Source organism: Ischnura elegans, chromosome 2, assembly GCF_921293095.1.
Source record: "Ischnura elegans chromosome 2, ioIscEleg1.1, whole genome shotgun sequence".
In the NCBI taxonomy this organism is placed as follows: Eukaryota; Metazoa; Arthropoda; class Insecta; order Odonata; family Coenagrionidae; genus Ischnura; species Ischnura elegans.
In genome coordinates, this window is record NC_060247.1 from 76,469,191 (window position 1) to 76,488,332 (window position 19,142).

The following is a 19,142-nucleotide window of genomic DNA, read 5'->3' on the forward strand; positions in this document are numbered from 1 at the left end:
ATATCTCTGAGCTATCGATATCCCTAATATTAAAAAATTTAATTCAAAAGTAATTACCGGAATAAAAGTTAATAAATGCAAATTTATCGACTAATTGATAAATAATAAATCTTTTGGCGGGAATACGAAGGAAAAAACGTTGAAAATGGAATAAATTCTAACTAGAGCATAAAATTCGAAACTTTGAAGATTTGCATAGGGATCCGCCCAATGTGACATTTATGTCACAGTAACATTTATCAGAGTATATTACAGAAATGGAAAGCAATACCAAACATATTAATGTATTATTAATAATTTTGTATCATTATGTTGATACATACCAAAAATTGTTGCTGTAGCGCATATAGTTAATGAAAAAATTAAATATTTACATAAAGCGAACGTCCATTTTTAGTGTCTAGGGAAGGCGCATAAGTACCAGGGGTACTCAAAGGATAGGTCTTCACTCTCACTTGACAATTTTTACCTTGAATTGAAGCACTTAGCTTCCTCTTTCTTATAAGGTATAAAACACAACAATATACCGTGCCCGAACGATGCAAGAGCCATTACAGTGGAGCGATACAGGGTGTGACATTTATGTTACATTGGGCGGATCCAGGTTAAGTATTTCGAAAATTACATTGGTCTCAGCAGGGGTGCAGCGAGGAATTAAGGCTGGGGGGAGGGGGGTTTAGGTGCAACTAATACCGAGGTGTGTACGGGTATGGAATACCCACCAGGATAAGCGGTAGGTGTGAGATTAATAAATTGCAGAATTTTAAGATTAATGGTTCATAATGGTGAGTTTTATGGCTTTCTGAGGGATATATTATTATTAATCCTTACACTAAACTATTAGTATCAATCCATTAAGTAAAATGGATTAAACTTCAAATTTCTCTGACAATGAGCTCTGGAGGGGGTCTGTCCCACTCTGCATCTGCTGGCAACTTTGCCAAACCTAATAGCTGACCAATTGCTGGGGTCCTGTATAGGGATTAGCCTCAATCCCCGCTGAACGAGTACGTCTACTGTCATGACACTGGATCCAAAATACAGCATACTCCCGATTACCCGGGCTATTGATGGGAAGAGGCGGCACGAATAATCGTTCACAGTGTCGACAAGAATTCAGCTATTCTTCCTTCGCGCCCTCGCGTTCAGTATATCGATCTCGACGTTTCCCGTCGATACTCATTAACGATAGTCTTTTTTTAATTTCAAACATTTCAAAATGTAAACATCTTCTATTTTCAAAGTAGTTGATTGATTTTATTTGAAATAGTCGTCGCGCGTACTGTCAGTTAAACTTGACTTTAACTTTGACTCTAATTTCAAGTAATTGTCCTCATAAATTTCCCTGTTGCGAAAGTACTTTACTTATCTTCAATCTTTGGTTTATCGAAGTTTCGAGGATATAGTAATATAATATGGTACAGTAGTAATGCTTTTGATATGATGTTAAAAAGATCGGTATTCCTATGTTGAAATCACTCTTTTTTTTGTATATGTTGCAGTACAATGCCAAAGTCCTATTTTTTACGATGTATTTAATTATACTGTTTTCTAAGGTTAGATATTGTTTGCATTTTCTGTGTTTCTTTGATACTGACTTTTTATGTATACGTCCATGAATTTCTTTCTCTTAATTTCCAGACTGGGATCAATGAAACTCGGTACAGCTTTTTGGTGGAATGGTACGACGATCTCGCCTCAATTACTCGGAAGTTTTGTCTTCGTTACTTCATATCAAATAATACCGTAGAACTGGTAATGGAGCTAATAAGAAAATGAGTTTCTATAAAGATATGGTGCATGCATGTAATTTATTTTTCAATTGCAGGTGGAACTCAAAAATGGGAAAACTTTCCTCAAAAGGATAAAATGTGACGGTGTTACCTTAAAGTCAATTTACCTGGGATCCACCTTAAACATTTTTTCTCGCCAAATGAAAATTACTGACTACGGTGATGACTTTACAAGAGAGAGTTTCTCCCAAGTGACGCAAAGGTAATTAGTTTCTGTTTCTCGGGATAGTAGCCGTTGGCTCACCATGTTCCTCTGTGGCAGAAATCGTATCCCAGTCACGGTTATTTCTCATAGTATTTTACTTTAGGTAATATAATTTAACAATTATGTTCGTCATAAGGTACTGGAAAATTAAATAGTATAGTGCTGGGACGCTTCGGTGGTTTAGTTGACCTAAATAACAGGTTGCGAAATCTTGGGCGTGCATTGTTATCAGTGAGCCACCAGTTTCTGTTATAATATTGAACAAAGGCACTGTTTATTGCGTAACTATAGCCATTGCTTTTAACTTCCTGGCCAACATCCATACTGGCACCAGTGCTCTTCATAGAGCAAGCTCTATGGTGCTCTCCCTTATCTCAAAGGTGAAGAAATAATAATCAGTCATATAATGGGCAGCTTAAGGAAATTGATCTTCAGGTATAGTTTCGGTTATACCCTGAGCATTGTTGGAGAACTCTACTTGATCTATTAGGTCACTGATTTGTGTAGCAATTTTTGGATAAAATATTTGCAACCATTTACCTCCTGTTTATATTACTTTGTTGTATTTTTTATTTTCTCCCTACAATTATGGGTCATTTGATTTGTTTTTATAAACACTTATACATTTTTCTCCAAATAAAATCAAAATTGTAAAATGTTTCGTGGACTTGAAACCAGGGTTGATTGGCTTAAATAATTTGTGTCTTATGGTAAACAGAAGCTTACATCTACCAGGGTATGAAACAATTATTCTTTCCTGATGCATTTCTTCTCTAACTACATTGATTGTCTGTTAGTCTTCACTCATCTATATGAACATATCATTCACATGTAACCATTGAGTTATCATAAATACAGTAGATTCCGGTTAATAGGGACATATCGGGACTTGTGCACTTTGCCCCAATTAAGCGGCTGCCCCAATTAGGCAAACTATCCTGTATACGGGCATAAACAAACGTTCAAATGATAAAAAGAAGACTACAGAATGCGTATAATGCAACATAAACTTATTAAACTATTAATTTGATTAATAAATCAGCGAGTTTAGTTAATTTATTGTGGTTTTTAAGAATGATAACAATTTAGCTAAAAATATTTTTCACAGCCTCGGGCGATGCTGAATGAATGTCTTTTACTAAGTCCTGTTAAAGAAAAGTCCTATCCTCTTGCGGATAGTAGAACAACAAGAGCTATCAAAATAGGGCAAGAATAGGAACATTTGTGAAAAAAGAGGCTAAATCAAAGGAGGAAATATAAAAAATAGTATTCTGGAAACAAAAAATTTTAATTTCGTCACGAATATAGAGTCTATGTCACCGAGTCATTGCCCAATAAAGCGGCATGCTGTCCCAATTAAGTGGAGAATACTCTGGGATATTCCTCTATCAGTTCTGTTCTCCAAGATCTGCCCCAAGTAACCGGTGGACCCATTAAATGGAATCTACTGTACCTCTTCTAACTTTATTGGTATACATGGATGGATTTCAATTGCAAAACTTTTAATGTGAAATCGACTTCTTTGCTATATATTTCAATTGGTGTTATAGTTGAAAAGGACTCATCACTCTCACTTGGCGAGTGTGATTTCCTGATGCAGTATCATCAGAATATTTTCACACTTGCCTGTGAGTCAAATTTGAGAATTTAACCTCAGTATTTTAATGCATCTTAAATTTTATATTTGAGGTGCGGGTAATATTGACAATGATATCTACCCTCTTGATAACAAATATATCTACCCTATGTATCCTGAAAATTCCAAGGTGATAGCCTTATTTTTAAGCCAGATAAAAGTCACGCAAAAATATGACTAGTTGAATGGGAGTAAGGCTTCTTCTTAAGATTTAGTCATGCACTGGATAAAGGATTCAGTTTTCTAAATATTCTTTATTCTCAGTGAAATTAGTAACAACATAATTTTTTGGAGTTTTCTATTGATAATAAAATTTAGTAATACATAATATAATTTATTGGAGATTTCTGGATCGGTATTTTTTGATAACTTAGCTATACATATTGGGGTCAAATAGAATGCGTGACCAAATTGAGGAAATAATGATACCAGGTAAATCAAAAATGTTTGCATGCATTATAATTACCCACAATGTAATACATATTAAGATATCAAGAATATTTTTTCTTAGCTTTCTTGCTACATCCCATGTCAGAGAGATATTGTCTAATATTCTCAGTTACTGCAAGACTATGACAGTATATGCATATATCACAGAGCCATATAAATCTTTCAATAACTTTTGGCTCATGCATGTATGTACATATTTAACAACTATTTCACACTCCCTTTTGTTGGATACTGCCAACTGGGGTAACTTTGGCACTACTTTTTATGATTCCTTGGTAACAAATTGGCTTGTGTACTTGTATTTGTTCCCCTTTATCGAACTTTTTGATGTTTTTTATGTAGGAAGAGCGGGGATGCCTTTTTCTAAATAGCAATGGCTATTAATGTCATATCATCATTCCAATTAGCAGTTAACTCCTACCAGGTGATTACATGAAGTGTTTTTTCTGAACCTCTCGACGTTGATTGCTCTCTTGATGTTTTAAAGATGTGAGCATGCTCAATTTTGTAGGATTTGATGTTTTTTATAGCTAAGAAGAATGGGAAGAAGAAATTCTTTTTGGAATGACAGCCAGAGGAGGGTTTTTATCTCCTACATTTTAGAGGCTTTGTATGCGGTTATTTAAGAAGTAAATGATACCTGGACATTACTTGATTCCAATAAGTCTGATTCCCCTGAGAATAATTCACAGTACATGTCAGTTGATTGGCACACATCAGGACTGGTACATTTTGCCCCATTTAAAAAGCTGATATTTTTTGGATAAAATTTGTCTTCTGTATTCTTTGAAGTTATACATATTAATCTTTTAATATTGCATAACATTGTAAATTAAGGAATATAAAGGGTTTTATTAAAATCATAATAATCCACCCAATTTCTACCCCTTTACTCTGATTTCATTGTTGACTCTCTTGAGAGTTATTAATGTAATTATACACCAATGTACATCTCTTGAAGTAAAGCCTTTCTTTGTCAATAAAATTCGGAACTCTACCAAAAAAACAACAATTTTACAAGGAAATCCCGTACCAAATAAGCTCTTCCATTATCTGAAGCATTCCATTAACACAGTTAAAATGTGACAAAGAATTCATTTTTAGGATTAAAATGGTTTATGATTATGTCATCTGTTAGTTAAATATAATTTTGAAATAATAATAAAATTTTAATTTCAAAAATATATCCTAAATTTTCCTCTGAGCCTCTAGGTATGGGAAAGTGTGTTTTTAACTTCCGCAGCAGTAAGAGAGATTAGTGAGGGAATGCATGCTCAGGACTAGTGCAATGGAGAGGGAGAATGTAGAAAATCATTTTCTAATGTTAAAAAACTTATATGTCTTCATTTAACCTCTTCTCTTTGGCATCACAAATGAGAGAGTAAAATTTCACAATATTTGGATGTATAAATGTAAGTATCGGCAACATACCACCAGTGTGTGGCCCATGCATATAATTTTTTATCCCAATTAACCGGAGAAAACTCAAGGTTATTTCTCAATTGGGTTTGGTTCTTGGATATTTGTCCCAAGTGAATGTTGTTAATACTGTTATAAGACTGTTGGTAATATCCCAAATAATTGGAATGTCGTGGTTTAGTAGAGTAAACAAACATCCTGTTTTCATTTTATTCATAAAAATGCCAGAACAAGCTATGGAAATGTTAGATTTAAAAATTTTCTTCTGGCTCTCATTAAAAAACGATTAATTCACGCTCGGTTTGGTGTTCATTTGTGTGTGTGTGTGAAAGGAATTCACCAAATACCATATTTATTGCATTCCTTTATTATTAAGTTTTTGGTACTATAGTCCTTGAATTTTATGTCTTCCTTCTTCATCTGTGTCCATCTCCTCAAGTAGCCTGTAGTTGTATTCGAAAAACTCTCCCTAAGGAACCTCCTCTGAATTCTTCACAAGTTCATAGGGAATATTGTTGAAACCCACTGATTACCTTCTCTTCATTTTGAAGTTGAGGATCCCTGATGTTATATCCTCCTCCATCACTCTCTCTTCTCTACATTCAACCTTTCTGGTCTATAACTGCTATCATACAGATCCTCTATGTACTCCTTACTCTGAACCTATTTTAATTTGATTAGGTAGTATCCTGCCATTTCAACCCCCAATTTTTGGTACGATGTGTCCCTTCCTACCATCCAATAGCAACTTCAAATTGACGTACAACATCCCTATCTATTTCTCCTTCTTGTACGTTTCCAGCTTGTCGCATATGTAGTCCCTTTCACCAAGCTTGTCTTGTCCTCTTTGTAGGCTACTGTTTATTTCTCTTTACCTCCTGCTGCCTTTATCTGTGTTCTTCCACTTCCTTCTCTCCTCAGTTTTCATGATCATTTCTTACATGAATCATGTCTTTCTAATTTTTCCCTCTCCATGTATCTAATTAACTTTTCTGACAATTTTATTATCCCTTCTTAAACATTGTTCCAACCTTTCCTTAGGGTCCCCTAATGTCTTTTTTCACTAATATAATTTAGTTCCTCATACTTCTTCCTATAAAGTTCTTTCAAAGGTCCTACATTCCACTTGTACATCTTTCTACCGTGACTAATAATTTTTAATCTGACTTTATTGTCTTTAGTTGATCGTCTGAATCTGCATCCACTATTGAAAAACTGCTTACTTTTATGTTAATAACTTTTCTTTATTGTCCATATTAAAATATTCTTATAAAGTTCAAAAGTAATGAGGATTGGTAGCTCTTATGAATTGACGGTAAAGGAAGATAAACAATGCAAGCTAACTCTGTAATGTATTGTAATAATGCCCCATTCCTTTTTGATTTGACCTGAGACCGTGAAATATACGTAATTGATGTGCATTGATTTTTCCATCCTTTTTCATGGTCCTAATGAAGACTACATGCAAGCATATTTTTAGTGAATGAATTTATGAATTAATTGGGAAAACATGAATGCTTTTCATTAAGCATGTGCATGAGAGGTTTTTGTGTGAGCTGAAGGTCTTATTGTATGATGAATTTCAAATGGAATTAATTTATTAGCTTATAGCTATTTTGACCAATATTGAGGTTAATAAGTGATGAATCCTCTGCCATGTCATTCCTAATATAGCGATGGTGTTTGATTGGAGTGATTGTCTCTGTTCATAATTTTAATTTCATCATTTTCCTGGAATTGGGATGTTTTTCTTCTTTAAATGACCTGAGTTGAATACTAACCAGCCCTTTTAATTAATCCATTGCCGTGAATCAAAACTAATGATAAATATATTTCTACTGTGTCTCAGGACGTATGGCATGCTGAAACCAGAATCTGTTCCTCACCTAGGAAAGATCTTGGATGAAATATATGCGAGGGGCTTTAAAGTTACAAATGCAAAAATGTGTCAAATGAGTGAGGATAATGCAAAAGAATTTTACAAGGAACATGAGGAAAGAACATTTTTTCCGTGAGTTTTTTATGCTTATGAATCAAGACTCGCTTATTATGATAGTATAAGTCACAGCTAGGGGAAAAACTGTAGTTGTTGCCATTTGGTTCAAACTAAATAGTTTTCTTTTCCTTCATCTTAAAATCAATGTCTTTTACATATTTTAAATTGGTTATTACCATTTTGTTATCAGTTCAAGTTATATTTTGAGCTCAATTCTTGCTGTAGTTGGTTTGATGTTGCAACTTATACATATTTGTTTAAGAGCCACTTTTCCATTTCTTCAAAAGATAATAGTAAAATAACAACAAAATCATGCAAGATTTATGCAAATAATTTGGCTATCTATGACCCTAATTTTTATTTCATATTTTTTTGCAATGCATTTTAAAACATTGTCAAAATCATAATAGCTAAAAATTGTTTTATGAGAAGAATTGGTGCTACTGATCAAAGTAGGTTAAGTTTTCAATATATTTTGCAATGTTGTACATTTTTTAGGACATTGGTACGTCACATGTCATCAGCTCCAGTGGTTGCCCTAGAGCTCATGGGTAAAGATGCTATCAAAAGCTGGCGTCGAGAAATAGGTCCCACTGATGTGGAGCAAGCGAAAGATGAAGCTCCAAACTCTCTCAGAGCTCTTTATGGCTTAAATAAGACACAGAATGGATTTCATGGATCCGATAGTCCCGAATCAGCGGAAAGAGTAAGTGACCTTACATTCTCAAAATTTGAATTATTTTGCACATTTTTTATGTTCATATTTGTGTTCTCATTGTAAAATGACTCATTGTTGAAGACGCCCTCCAATTTTCTAGTTTTAGGATAAATTTTGGGTTATACTCACATTAAAAGATCAATGAACACCAACTCCTCCATTACCTCTTCCAATGCTCACCAACTCATATTATGGAATGGCCGGGTGTCCTAAAATCCATGCAAATATCATATAAACTAATTGTGAGTCACTTTATATTTTGACCTTATGAAAGCTTTTTTGTTTTACTCTTGATAGGAGCTTGAAATCTTCTTTCCCTCAAAAGTACCATCTAGGCGGTCTATCCCCAGGAGCACTGCCACTTTTGAAAATAGTACATGCTGTGTTATACTCCCTCATGTAGTTGAGGAAGGTTAGTATAAATATTAGTTGTGTGTACGTATCAATGTTATTTTTAATCCATCTCTTTAAATTAATTTCTAAGTAATAAAAAATAATCAAACCATCTTTTTGCATTATTTTTGGTAGTGGTTTAATATGCATACCAATCAGAATACTAACATATTGATATGGCCAAGAGGGATAACACTCAACATCCAACAAATTATATGACAGTTTGAAAATTTCTTTTATAGAAATTTCATTTTTCCATTTTTTATTAGCTTAAGACAGTTTAAAAGCTTCTTCGAGCTTTGTTACAACATGTGCATCATGAATAACTGATAACCGTACAAGTTTTAATCATAATTTATGGATTCATTCGAAGAAGGCATTCAATGCTTAATTACCAATGTCAGATTCATTGAAAGTTTAATTACAAGCTTTGATGTCATGACAAATTTGGCAAAAGAATGAAACTTCACGATAACAAAATTGCCATATTATGGGTTCCTTGACTTTTGTTATATTGATGTTTTTCTGAATAAAACAACAAATCAAAAGGAGCAGGAAGCCTTGCCTTTTTTCTTGATTTGAGCTGGCAGTAAATGCAAGTTTTTTTTATCACCATGTTAGGTTCTCCAAAGAGTTTAAAGAATGAAAATATTGGCAATTGGTGATAAATTAGTTTCTATTATATTTGGTTAATTTTAATGTTAAAAATCTTAATTAAAGTCAATATTTTTCAATCTTGTGAGTAATATGTATTTTTTTACGAGGTTTATTCAATAAGTACTAAGAAACTCTGAGCTCTTGGTAACTATATGCTCTCCTAGTATCGAAAATTAAATTTTATCGTTTAAACATAAATTTTATTGCTGTTGTCCATTGATGTGAACTGCTTTCATTTGTTTATAAAAATTGATAAAAGCAAGTTTTGTACAGTGATCAAACACTCATTTTTAAAAGGGTTAACACCAAAATAAATCAAAGGTAGTTGCATGAAGTTCATGGCATATCTGCTCTAGGGTTTACAAGTACATATTTACAAATAGCCAAATGAATTTAAATGTGTTCATACACCCAAAAAAATGAAAAATTATTCCGGATGCCCTGGGAAAGTATCTACCCTCAAAATGATTGACAAAGACACGAAATGGTTTTTAATGATAGGGGAATCAAAGTGTGTGATTTAGTTGATGCTAAAGGTACATCTTAATGTACAATCGCTTTTATTTTGCAAGAAAAATTGGGTGTGAAAAATATTTCGGCAAGTTGGAGGCAGTATTTGCTTATAGTGGAGAATAAAAGCAATCGTGTGGTCAAGTCTGATGCTGTTTTGTGCTTTTCTGTCATAATCCTGAGGATTTCCCTTGTCGATACATAACCGTTGATACCATTGATTCATCACATCACTACACTAAAGAGACATAAGAACAGTGAAAACAATAAAAATTTTAAATCGAACAGGCTTCAATGCAGGCAAATATGGTGAAATGAGGTAGTCGGGTCATAGCAACGATATTTAGGTATGCATGCAGAATAAATGATAAAAGGAAAAAATAACATTAGAGTATTCTGCATCCTTATTTGACCGCAGAGATCAAGAAAAGCATTCTCATTTGAAACAGAAAAAGGTTCTCATTCAACAATACAATGTACGGTTGCATGCCTGTGCTGTTGCAATGGCCAACATTATGGAATTTTAGGTCCAATTATTACAAAATTCTCCACTCTCACTCGATTTAGCCCCCCATTGACTATTTCTTATTTTCCGGCTTGAAAAAATGGCTTGGCAGACAAAGGTTTACGTTTAAGAGGAGGTCATCATCCAAACTAATGCTCATTTTGAGGAGATCCTGAAATTTTACATTTATGGAGGAAGGAAAATGCTTACAAAAATTTGTAGAGCTGAAAGAATACAATGCGGAAAAACAAAAAAATGGACCCAACATAATGTTTCCCTACCTCTTTCTAAACACTTATTGAACAGCTCTCATATTATTTGATATGTAGATATTTAAATCCTAAAAATTAATTTGATAATAGGTATTTCTGATGTGTAAATTTATAGGCAAACCTCTTTATCTCATAAAACTTCCACTTATACCAAGGAGACACCCCCGAGATGGCCTAACTACCTCCGCAAATTGCACCGATAAAACTAGAGACCATAAATGCAGCCACAATTACATTCACGGAATGGCATTTTCAGCAATAAATGTTTCACGCTTATTTTTTTTCTTTTACACCTTTAATATGCTGTAATTTTCATGTTAACCATTAGTTATGGCCATTTTGTTCCATATGAGAGCATACCTAACAGTAAATAAGAAAAAAGATGTCCAACTATCCTATTCATTTTAAGTGACTGTTGAATTAAGAGAGATCACATCGTTTTCTCTCGAATCATGGTAAAAATCATGTGATCGCACTCGCTTTCTGTAATTATTAAATAATAATTATATCTTCACTAATGCATGCATTTTTGATAAAACAAATAAATATAATGGTTTAAAAGACAGTGGTGCCTTTCATTTCCGAAGGACATGAAGAAATGGTGCCTATCACTGAACTCTATAGTGAACCTCCATACATCAAATTGCCCAAATTTTGGTCCCCTCCATTACGATGTAAAGAGGTTTTACTGTATAAGGATTCTTTCTCTGTATTTCTTTATCTAGATTATTTGTAAATTTTAATTTCCTGATGTTCATTTTGTTTAATCAATCATCGTTTGAATTTATTTTTATAGGTCATCTTGGTAGAATCATTTCTGAATTCCAGAATTCTTCATTTGAAATTTCAGCAATGAGAATGTTTTACCTAAACAAGACTGATGTTCAAGAATTTTATGAAGTATATGAAGGGGTTATTCCTGAGCACAATGTGAGTAGAATTGTAGTGGCTTATTTAGCATTGGATACCTAATTTTCATCAGCAATTAACTGAAGTGCTTTTTCCTGGGTTTTGCATATACATGCAATGAAGAAATACTTGTTTTACTTCATTTTTCTGCAGAGAATATTTTTGATTTACCTTGCCAGAATTTAATTGTGTTTGAAATGAAATATAATATTATGAAGATACAATTATTTATACAATTTTTGATGATGTTATTCAGGTGTGCCAACTTATTGGGCTTGTTACCGATGTTTCGTGGCTTTTGCTGGTCACTTTTTGTGAGGGAATAAGGATAGTTTTTCATGGTAGGTGCTGATAAGGGTTCATGGAAGAAAGGAGTCTGAAAGAGGAGGGGTCGAAGGAGTTGTCATTTTATTTTTGTATATCTTCAGATCAGGATCCCATGTGTGGCTGATTTTGAAGCCATAGCACCTATTGAAGTTCTGGTTGTATTTCCTAATTTCCAATGCCTCACAGATTAGCTGGAATCAGTGACGGCGCTAGCAGGTGCGGGGCTAGGGGCGAACCTTCAGTGCGGGGCCCTTCACTTAAAATATTAAACTCTATACCCCATCTACAAACTCGAGCATTTTGAATCCCAACCACTCTCTGGCTAAGTATGTGTTCCCCTCCCAAATTCAGACTTCGTAATTACGCCATTATGATACCATCACGCAGTTGAGTTCAAAATAGTACAATACAAATTAAATTTATAATTATATTTGTTCATAACATTATAACGTAAAATAAACATAAAAAGCGCGCTTTTTACTTTAAATTACTGCATTATTATTCCTTTTTCATAATATTATTTTTTGTCTAGCACGGACTTAACAATACAGTAATAGTTGAAATTGCGTTTTCAAACTATCGTGTATTTTAATATTTTTCACGAACGCCCCCCAAAGCGCGGGGCCCGGGGCAGTCGCCCCGCCCTAAGGCCGGCTCTGGCTGGAATTAGAAGTTTTTCACTTCGGCGGATACTTTGGCATCTTGAAAGTTAACCGTGTGTCCTGAAGTGGCATGTTCCCCTTCCACTGACTTCAATGATTGTCCCAGTGAAACGGCATGCTTGTGTTCTTCTATTCTGAATTTTACGGAGCATCCAGTGTCACTGATGTATTTCTTAGAGCAAATTTGGCAGGGTATTTCGTACTTTCCTTCTACTTGGAATGGTTATGTGTCCACCACAAAAATTTGTTTTTACTCACCTCTGAATACATATACCCTTAGGACGTAGATTAGTAGAAGTATAATATGTATTCATTTGTACGGCATGATCTGTAAAAATATAGCTGCACAATTTTTTAATTGTTAACTCTAACTTTTAATAATAATGTTCTCAACCATGATCCTGTAAATTATTTACTCAGAATTATGCACCAATTAAAGATCACTGTCGGTGATTATTTATAGCAAGGGCATACCCAGGATCAAAACTAAGGGGGGGGGGGGGGGGGAAAGGGCAAGCCATGGTTGTTCAAGTTGTAGGTAAGATTTAAGCATGGAAAAGGTGAATGAAACCAATATTTTAAGGAAACTGTAACAGCTCTTTAATAGTTTTTAAAATGATTTGCTTGAAAAAAATGTTCTTTTCTTTCAAGACACTTGCGATGGTTTGATGTACTAATGGTAATTTTACATTGTTTACATTATTATTTGATGATGCCCCACGTGAAATTTGTTGTGACCAACTAAACACCTTGTGTAATTAATGGACCCCCAAAAAGAGGTTAATTTTACATTGCTTATTTTGAAAATAATTTTGGTTCCAGGAAAAAGTGGCTGTGTATTCAGGGGGCAATTTGGGCAAGATTCACTGTACATATTTTGTTTCCTATGTTTTCATTAATATTTTTGCTTGTGGTTCTGCAAGGTTAGAGTACACATGGTGTTTAATTAAATTAAAATTGAATTTAATTGCTTTAATTAAAGTGGAATTCTTTGTACATATCTCTAACATCCATATTTTCCATTGTTTAGGGGATGGTGGGACAGCTAATGTCGGGGCCATCTGTTGCCTTGGAAATCAAGCATCCCTCTTGTAAAAGCCAAGAAGAAATAGTCAGCAAATTTCGATTGCTAGTGGGACCCTCAGACCCAGTAAGTGGAAGCATAACTATTGATTATATGCATTTAATCAATAGTTGTATACTAAATGTAATTAAATATAATTTTAAATGTGCAAGTGTGCCTATCACCTTGTATAGAAGTAAAGTTTACCTTTATTTATGAATCTAAAATTTGTATGAAGACAATAATGATAAAGTCAGGCTCTGTTGAAATATCAGTGTCATTGAAAATTTAATTTGTAAGTGGATCCACTTGAAGTGCATTCCATCAGTGACTGCTCCAGTAATAAAATACTCTCTCCATATTTCTCTAGGAAATTGCTCGAGAATTAAGACCCCAGTCCATTAGAGCTAAGTATGGTGCAACTAAAGTGAAAAATGCTGTTCACTGTACTGACCTTCCCGAAGATGGTTCATTAGAGGTAGCTATTTTCCAGTTTCATAATTTAAAAATTAATTATTCATGCATATATTTCTACTTTCCTTAAAAATGTCAGCCTGGTCAGTGCATGCCTGCAGGTACTTGTCCACCCTGTTTTGGCTTGACAGGCCATTGTTTTTGCTGACTTTCCTTGTGGATGCATTCAGATCAAAGGTGATACTTCGGATCATATTTAACCTGAAGCTCAGAGAAAGGAATAACCAGAGTGCTCACTGGCATAGGAAAATTGTGACACGTTTCTCAGTTTATCTACTGCACCCTTGATGGAATTTCAATGATAAACAAAGCAACTTCCTTGTTGCAATACCTCCTTCATCTCTCTGGCGATAGGGCCCCATCTTCTCAATTCTTTCCCAGTCTAGAGGATTGGAGATACCAAGGCTTTGCTCCATTTGCCCTGGTGGAATGAATGCATATGGTTCACACTTGGGCTTTCACAGTCCTGTCCAGGCCATTCAGGTTCTCAAAAAAATTCTAGAAAACCATGCATTTCTTGAAGACGAGTCAGTGAGGGAATGGAGGGTGGTTTGTGGCTCAAGAATTAGGTAGTCAATCTAGGTTCTTCCCATGGGGACTCGTAGCTAATTTTGCACTTATATTTTGCAATATTAGTTTTTCTCCCAAGGCCAAAGGATAGATATGAATGAGATGAAACATCAAGAGAATAAACTATTTGGTTTTTATCAGGCATAAATTAATAGTAAATAATTAAATTAATAATTAAAGTAGTAATATGTTGTTTGCAAGTAAATTTTATTCGTAGGAAAAAGTCTTGATTTGTAAAGCATTTTTTGAAAAAATATATTCTGTGAATAAGCTTACTGACTTTCCACTTTAAGAAATTAATTCCTCAGAAGGATTTATAAATCCAATTTCATCTTTCTACAGATTTGGGAAGGTTAAAAATAAATTAGCAATCAAATCTCATCTTCCAGAGAATTCTCGGTGGTTCTGTAGGCTTAGCAGCAAAATTTCTCCCTTGACCTTGTGGCTAAATAGCCCATAAAATACAACTTTGAGCACTTTTTCTGGTTGAAATTTCTAATAGGCACACTCACTTGTCACAGAGATGGTCATTTCATTGAGGAAAATGATAGAAAGGAACCCCTGAGAAGACCGGAATGGTAATCTATATCAGGGGCACAGCTAGGAAATAAGGCTAGGGGGGGTTTTAGGCGCTACTAGACCTCAGGTGAGTGGGATACCCTCCAGGATAAGCGGGCCCTCCCCCAGAAAATTTTTACGATAAATGGTTCAAAATGGTGAGTTTTATGGCTTTCCGAGGGATATTTTATTAATCCTTACACTCTTCTAAAAGTAAATTAATCAAATTAAGTAAAATGGAATGAACTTAAAAGTTTCTCACCAGCTCTGGGGAGGGGGGTTTTATCCCATAAACCCCCCCCCTTGCTACGCCACTGATCTACATCCTGTATGCACTCACCTGGGATATTTACACTTCTAGTGAGCAGAGAATTGAAATGTAAAGCAATCAGAAACCAAAGAGTAGGCAAATGCAATACAATCAAACAGTGATTTTACTACAATTCGCCTAATTCAAAGAATTTCTCAGCACACTGCATAGAGACACTGCCACTACATGATGCCCCAGAATGGCAATAAGAAGCCTAACCAGCAGAAGACTCGACAGTAACCCACCTATGTTTCAGCAGCTGAACTTGCAACAAATGATTACCTTTGCCAACATAAACTGTTGTATGTTTGCATATTCTATAAAATATGTATTTAAAACATATAACTAACATGTGGTTGCTTAATCATAAATTTTAATTGCATAGCTATAAATTCTATTTACCTAGAAACAAGTGTGGGACATTTTTTCATACTTGAACGTATGCATTTAACTTTAGGAGTTCATTGGTAAAGCAACGCTGAATAAATATGTATTAGTACATACTTATTTTGAAAAAAATTGTGCTGTCATAAAAAAGCTACCAGGAAAAATCAGCATTTTTCACATCCCCTATGCCTTGTTAGAGGCAAGGTTAAAAAGGCCCTTTTATTTATTTGCACAGAATTTTATTATACTTACCAAGTATCGAGTTGGATTAATGGTGGCTTGGTGACTTCAAATCAAATTGAAACTTGGAGCATAATGCATATGTATTCGACTTTTTCCATCGAATTACATACATCTTCTAGGTTATTTTGTCAGTTCATGGGTTTTACGCATATTTTATTTTGTCTAATGTCTAATATCTTCTCTTGCAGGTGGAATATTTTTTTAAAATCTTGGAGTGAATGCTTTTGTGAAACATAATGAATGTCATGAAATAACAATTGGTAATATTTATATAGAGTTGTACAAGTTTATTGGTAATTTTATACAATAATAAATTTATTAAAAACTAAGCACTCAGTGGTGTTATTTAAAAAAACCTTTGAAGCACTTTAACGCTAATTTAATCATAAGATCTTATATTGATTAAAGAAATGTTGAGTGGTGAATCTGTAGCGACATTACCCTTAGCATCTTAGTCAAATTCAATGGTTTCTATATCACAAGAACTTAAGATTTTCTGTAAATATCTGCATGACTTGTTTTACGAGATCGAAGTTACAGAATTGAACAGCAAGTGAACTTCAAATTGAACAATCTAGAACTGTTAACTACGGAGCAAATGATTTTCTACAAATTTTCTCAGATGGCTGTAACATTGGCACCACTCGTCAGTAGAAGAGACAAAAACACTTATGCATTGGTTTGCAAGATAGTATTCTACAACAGGGACCAACCCCTGCCTCTCCACCAGAGTAGCCTCCTAGGGTGGTTTACAAGAATTTTATTTCCCCAACGGGAAGCCACAACAGAGACATAACCCTAATAGAATTACTTGCAAAGCTTATGGGCCCTTGCTAAGGGCATCAGCCTCGCCTAGAATCCTCTGGCCATGCTTCCTTTTATTACAAGCACTCACAAAAATTGACATGAGCGGAAATTCGACTATCTCATGTGATTATTTTTTATACTATAAATGACAATGGTAATAACTGACATTGTTGCCAGCCATTGAAACTTGAAAAGCAAGATGCTCATGCTAGGGTTCCAATTTATAAGTCAAAGGGATGAGCTATGGATAGGGCAGTTAAGGATGTGATAAAAAGAAGGAAAGAGTGCAAGTATGTGAACAGTGGAAGCTCTTCATTTGAGCATCTGAGACTAATTTCAAACACACACCTCAGATCACATTACATTATAGCGTAATGGATAAAAAATAATTCAACCATTACTTTGGCTGAGGCAACACACTTAAATCGAAAGATAAATTTGTTAGTGAGGGACTGATTGGTAGGTATGTTTACTTCTACAGTACAGTGAATTCCGATCAGAAATTTTGAAGGAGTCAATATTTCTAAAATAAAATCCTCCCTCAAACGAAGATTCCAACCATAAAAATCAAGCGAAAAAGTCCAGCTAGAACAGGTTGAAAAATAGCCATACGCATGGACTGCCTACGATATCCTTCTGCATGCTCCAGCCGCAATCATAGCCTCACGTGCGTGATTCATGTTCATCACACCCGCCGTACCCACTCATCCAAGTAAAAAATTAAACAATCCGTAAAATCAACATCCTCAATAACTAAATTACTTACTTCTGGCTAATTAAAGCTTCCAAATTTGAGCAAAGAATTAATTTTATCAATGGGACGCTGCAAACTTGTCGCAGAACGGCAGTCTAGGTATTGATTAAAATCGATGCGGAAGAGAAGAAACCCGGATTAAAACGATCCATTGACCACCGCACATTGAAATTGAAGATTTATATGCCGTATTAACGCCAATTTTTAACAATTTGCGAAAGAAAACTTGACATCTGTGTTGCCATCATACTTCAACTTTCCGGTTCTTCATCCTGAACAGTGCGCATTGTGAATTTGACTTTGATGCGTCTTCAATTGCTGTCAAGTTAGGTGATCAAGCTGAATTGGAATTAGGTGGATGTGTGGACTGGTTATTGCTAAAATTTGAATTTGTATTTATTAATTAGGGCAGTTGTGGATTAATGAGAGATTCATGCTAAAGGAATGAGAGAAATTTTATTAAGTCTAGAGTTATTTATATTCACGCATGCGTATGGAGTAACTAGTTCTAAGCGGCTCATGTAACGTAAAGCCGGTGAAACCCCACGTATTATTTGTAGATTACCCTCAGCCTAAGGATTTAAAAAAGTGTAATTGTGTAAGCCAATCCAGTAATACATCATGGCTAGTGTATCATATCAAATAGCCAATCTTCTGGAGAAGGTGAGTGAAATTGAGTACAGCTCCGTTGTTACCATGTATGTCCTACACTATTACAATACATGCATTTAAAACATGCCAATTTTGATGAAATATTACCTCGCAAATGTATTTTTCTCTTCATAATGATTTTGTTTATCTACATAATGGATGGTATTTCAAAATTCCAGATGACATCCAGTGATAAAGACTTCAGATTCATGGCAACAAATGATCTAATGTCAGAGCTTCAAAAAGATAGCATAAAATTAGATGATGATTCTGAACGTAAGGTTGTAAAGATGCTTCTACGGTTATTGGAAGATAAAAACGGAGAAGTTCAGAATTTAGCTGTGAAGTGGTATGTCATCCAGCATCCCATCTTAATTAATCATAGCATGAGTTATTTACTTCGATCAACTTAGTGTTATTCCTACCACCGTCATTTGTATTTTACTATTGTTATTATTTTACCTTGTCTTCAGTATGCTGCTCCTAATTCTAACCTAATTGATTGAGTAATATCGCATTATAATTAATTGCTATGCTTCAGGCTTTCAATCACAAAATTGTGATTCCTAAAATGCAACAATAATTTTCAATTTCCTTCTTTTCAGTCTTGGGCCATTAGTGAATAAAGTTAAAGAATACCAGGTGGAAACGATGGTCGATGCATTATGTACCAACATGGTTTCTGAAAGGGAGCAGCTGAGGGATATTTCCTCCATTGGATTGAAGACCGTAATCGGTGAATTGCCTCTGGCTTCTGGCCCTCTGGCTGCAAATATATGCAGGAGAATCACTGGTCGAGTTAGCGGTGCCATTGCTAAGGTATATTGAGTAATTGAAACTAAATCGTATTATTTGTGTAGAATAATTTCGAAA

At 34.6% G+C, this 19,142-nt stretch overlaps 2 protein-coding genes across 3 annotated transcripts in view; both read left to right on the top strand.

Moving 5' to 3' along the window:
• The first annotated feature begins 1,190 nt into the window (after positions 1 to 1,190).
• On the top strand, positions 1,191 to 16,386 carry LOC124153995 (nucleoside diphosphate kinase 7). Of its 2 annotated transcripts, XM_046527457.1 has the most exons (11): positions 1,191 to 1,418; positions 1,503 to 1,556; positions 1,642 to 1,755; positions 1,829 to 1,995; positions 7,353 to 7,514; positions 7,998 to 8,205; positions 8,515 to 8,629; positions 11,351 to 11,484; positions 13,483 to 13,602; positions 13,886 to 13,993; positions 16,246 to 16,386. In XM_046527457.1, the coding sequence occupies exons 1-11, from the start codon at positions 1,416 to 1,418 to the stop codon at positions 16,273 to 16,275; spliced, it is 1,215 nt and encodes a 404-aa protein (XP_046383413.1). In that variant the 5' UTR covers positions 1,191 to 1,415; the 3' UTR covers positions 16,276 to 16,386. The 2 variants fall into 2 exon arrangements, with proteins under 2 accessions (XP_046383413.1, XP_046383414.1); XM_046527458.1 differs by lacking the exon at positions 1,503 to 1,556.
• Positions 16,387 to 17,617: 1,231 nt separating this feature from the next.
• LOC124153993 (cullin-associated NEDD8-dissociated protein 1) overlaps positions 17,618 to 19,142 on the top strand; it is a 31,500-nt gene continuing 29,975 nt past the window's right edge. Inside the window, exons 1-3 of the mRNA XM_046527454.1 lie at positions 17,618 to 18,281; positions 18,449 to 18,618; positions 18,875 to 19,088. Of these exons, the coding sequence (XP_046383410.1) occupies positions 18,240 to 18,281; positions 18,449 to 18,618; positions 18,875 to 19,088 (426 nt within the window). The 5' untranslated portion in view covers positions 17,618 to 18,239. The remainder of the gene's footprint in view (positions 18,282 to 18,448; positions 18,619 to 18,874; positions 19,089 to 19,142) is intronic.

Coding starts and splice junctions, on each gene's coding strand:
- LOC124153995 (XM_046527457.1), top strand. Junction 1,557..1,641: donor TAATTATACTGTTTTCTAAG/GTTAGATATTGT, acceptor CTTAATTTCCAG/ACTGGGATCAATGAAACTCG. Junction 8,206..8,514: donor GTCCCGAATCAGCGGAAAGA/GTAAGTGACCTT, acceptor TACTCTTGATAG/GAGCTTGAAATCTTCTTTCC.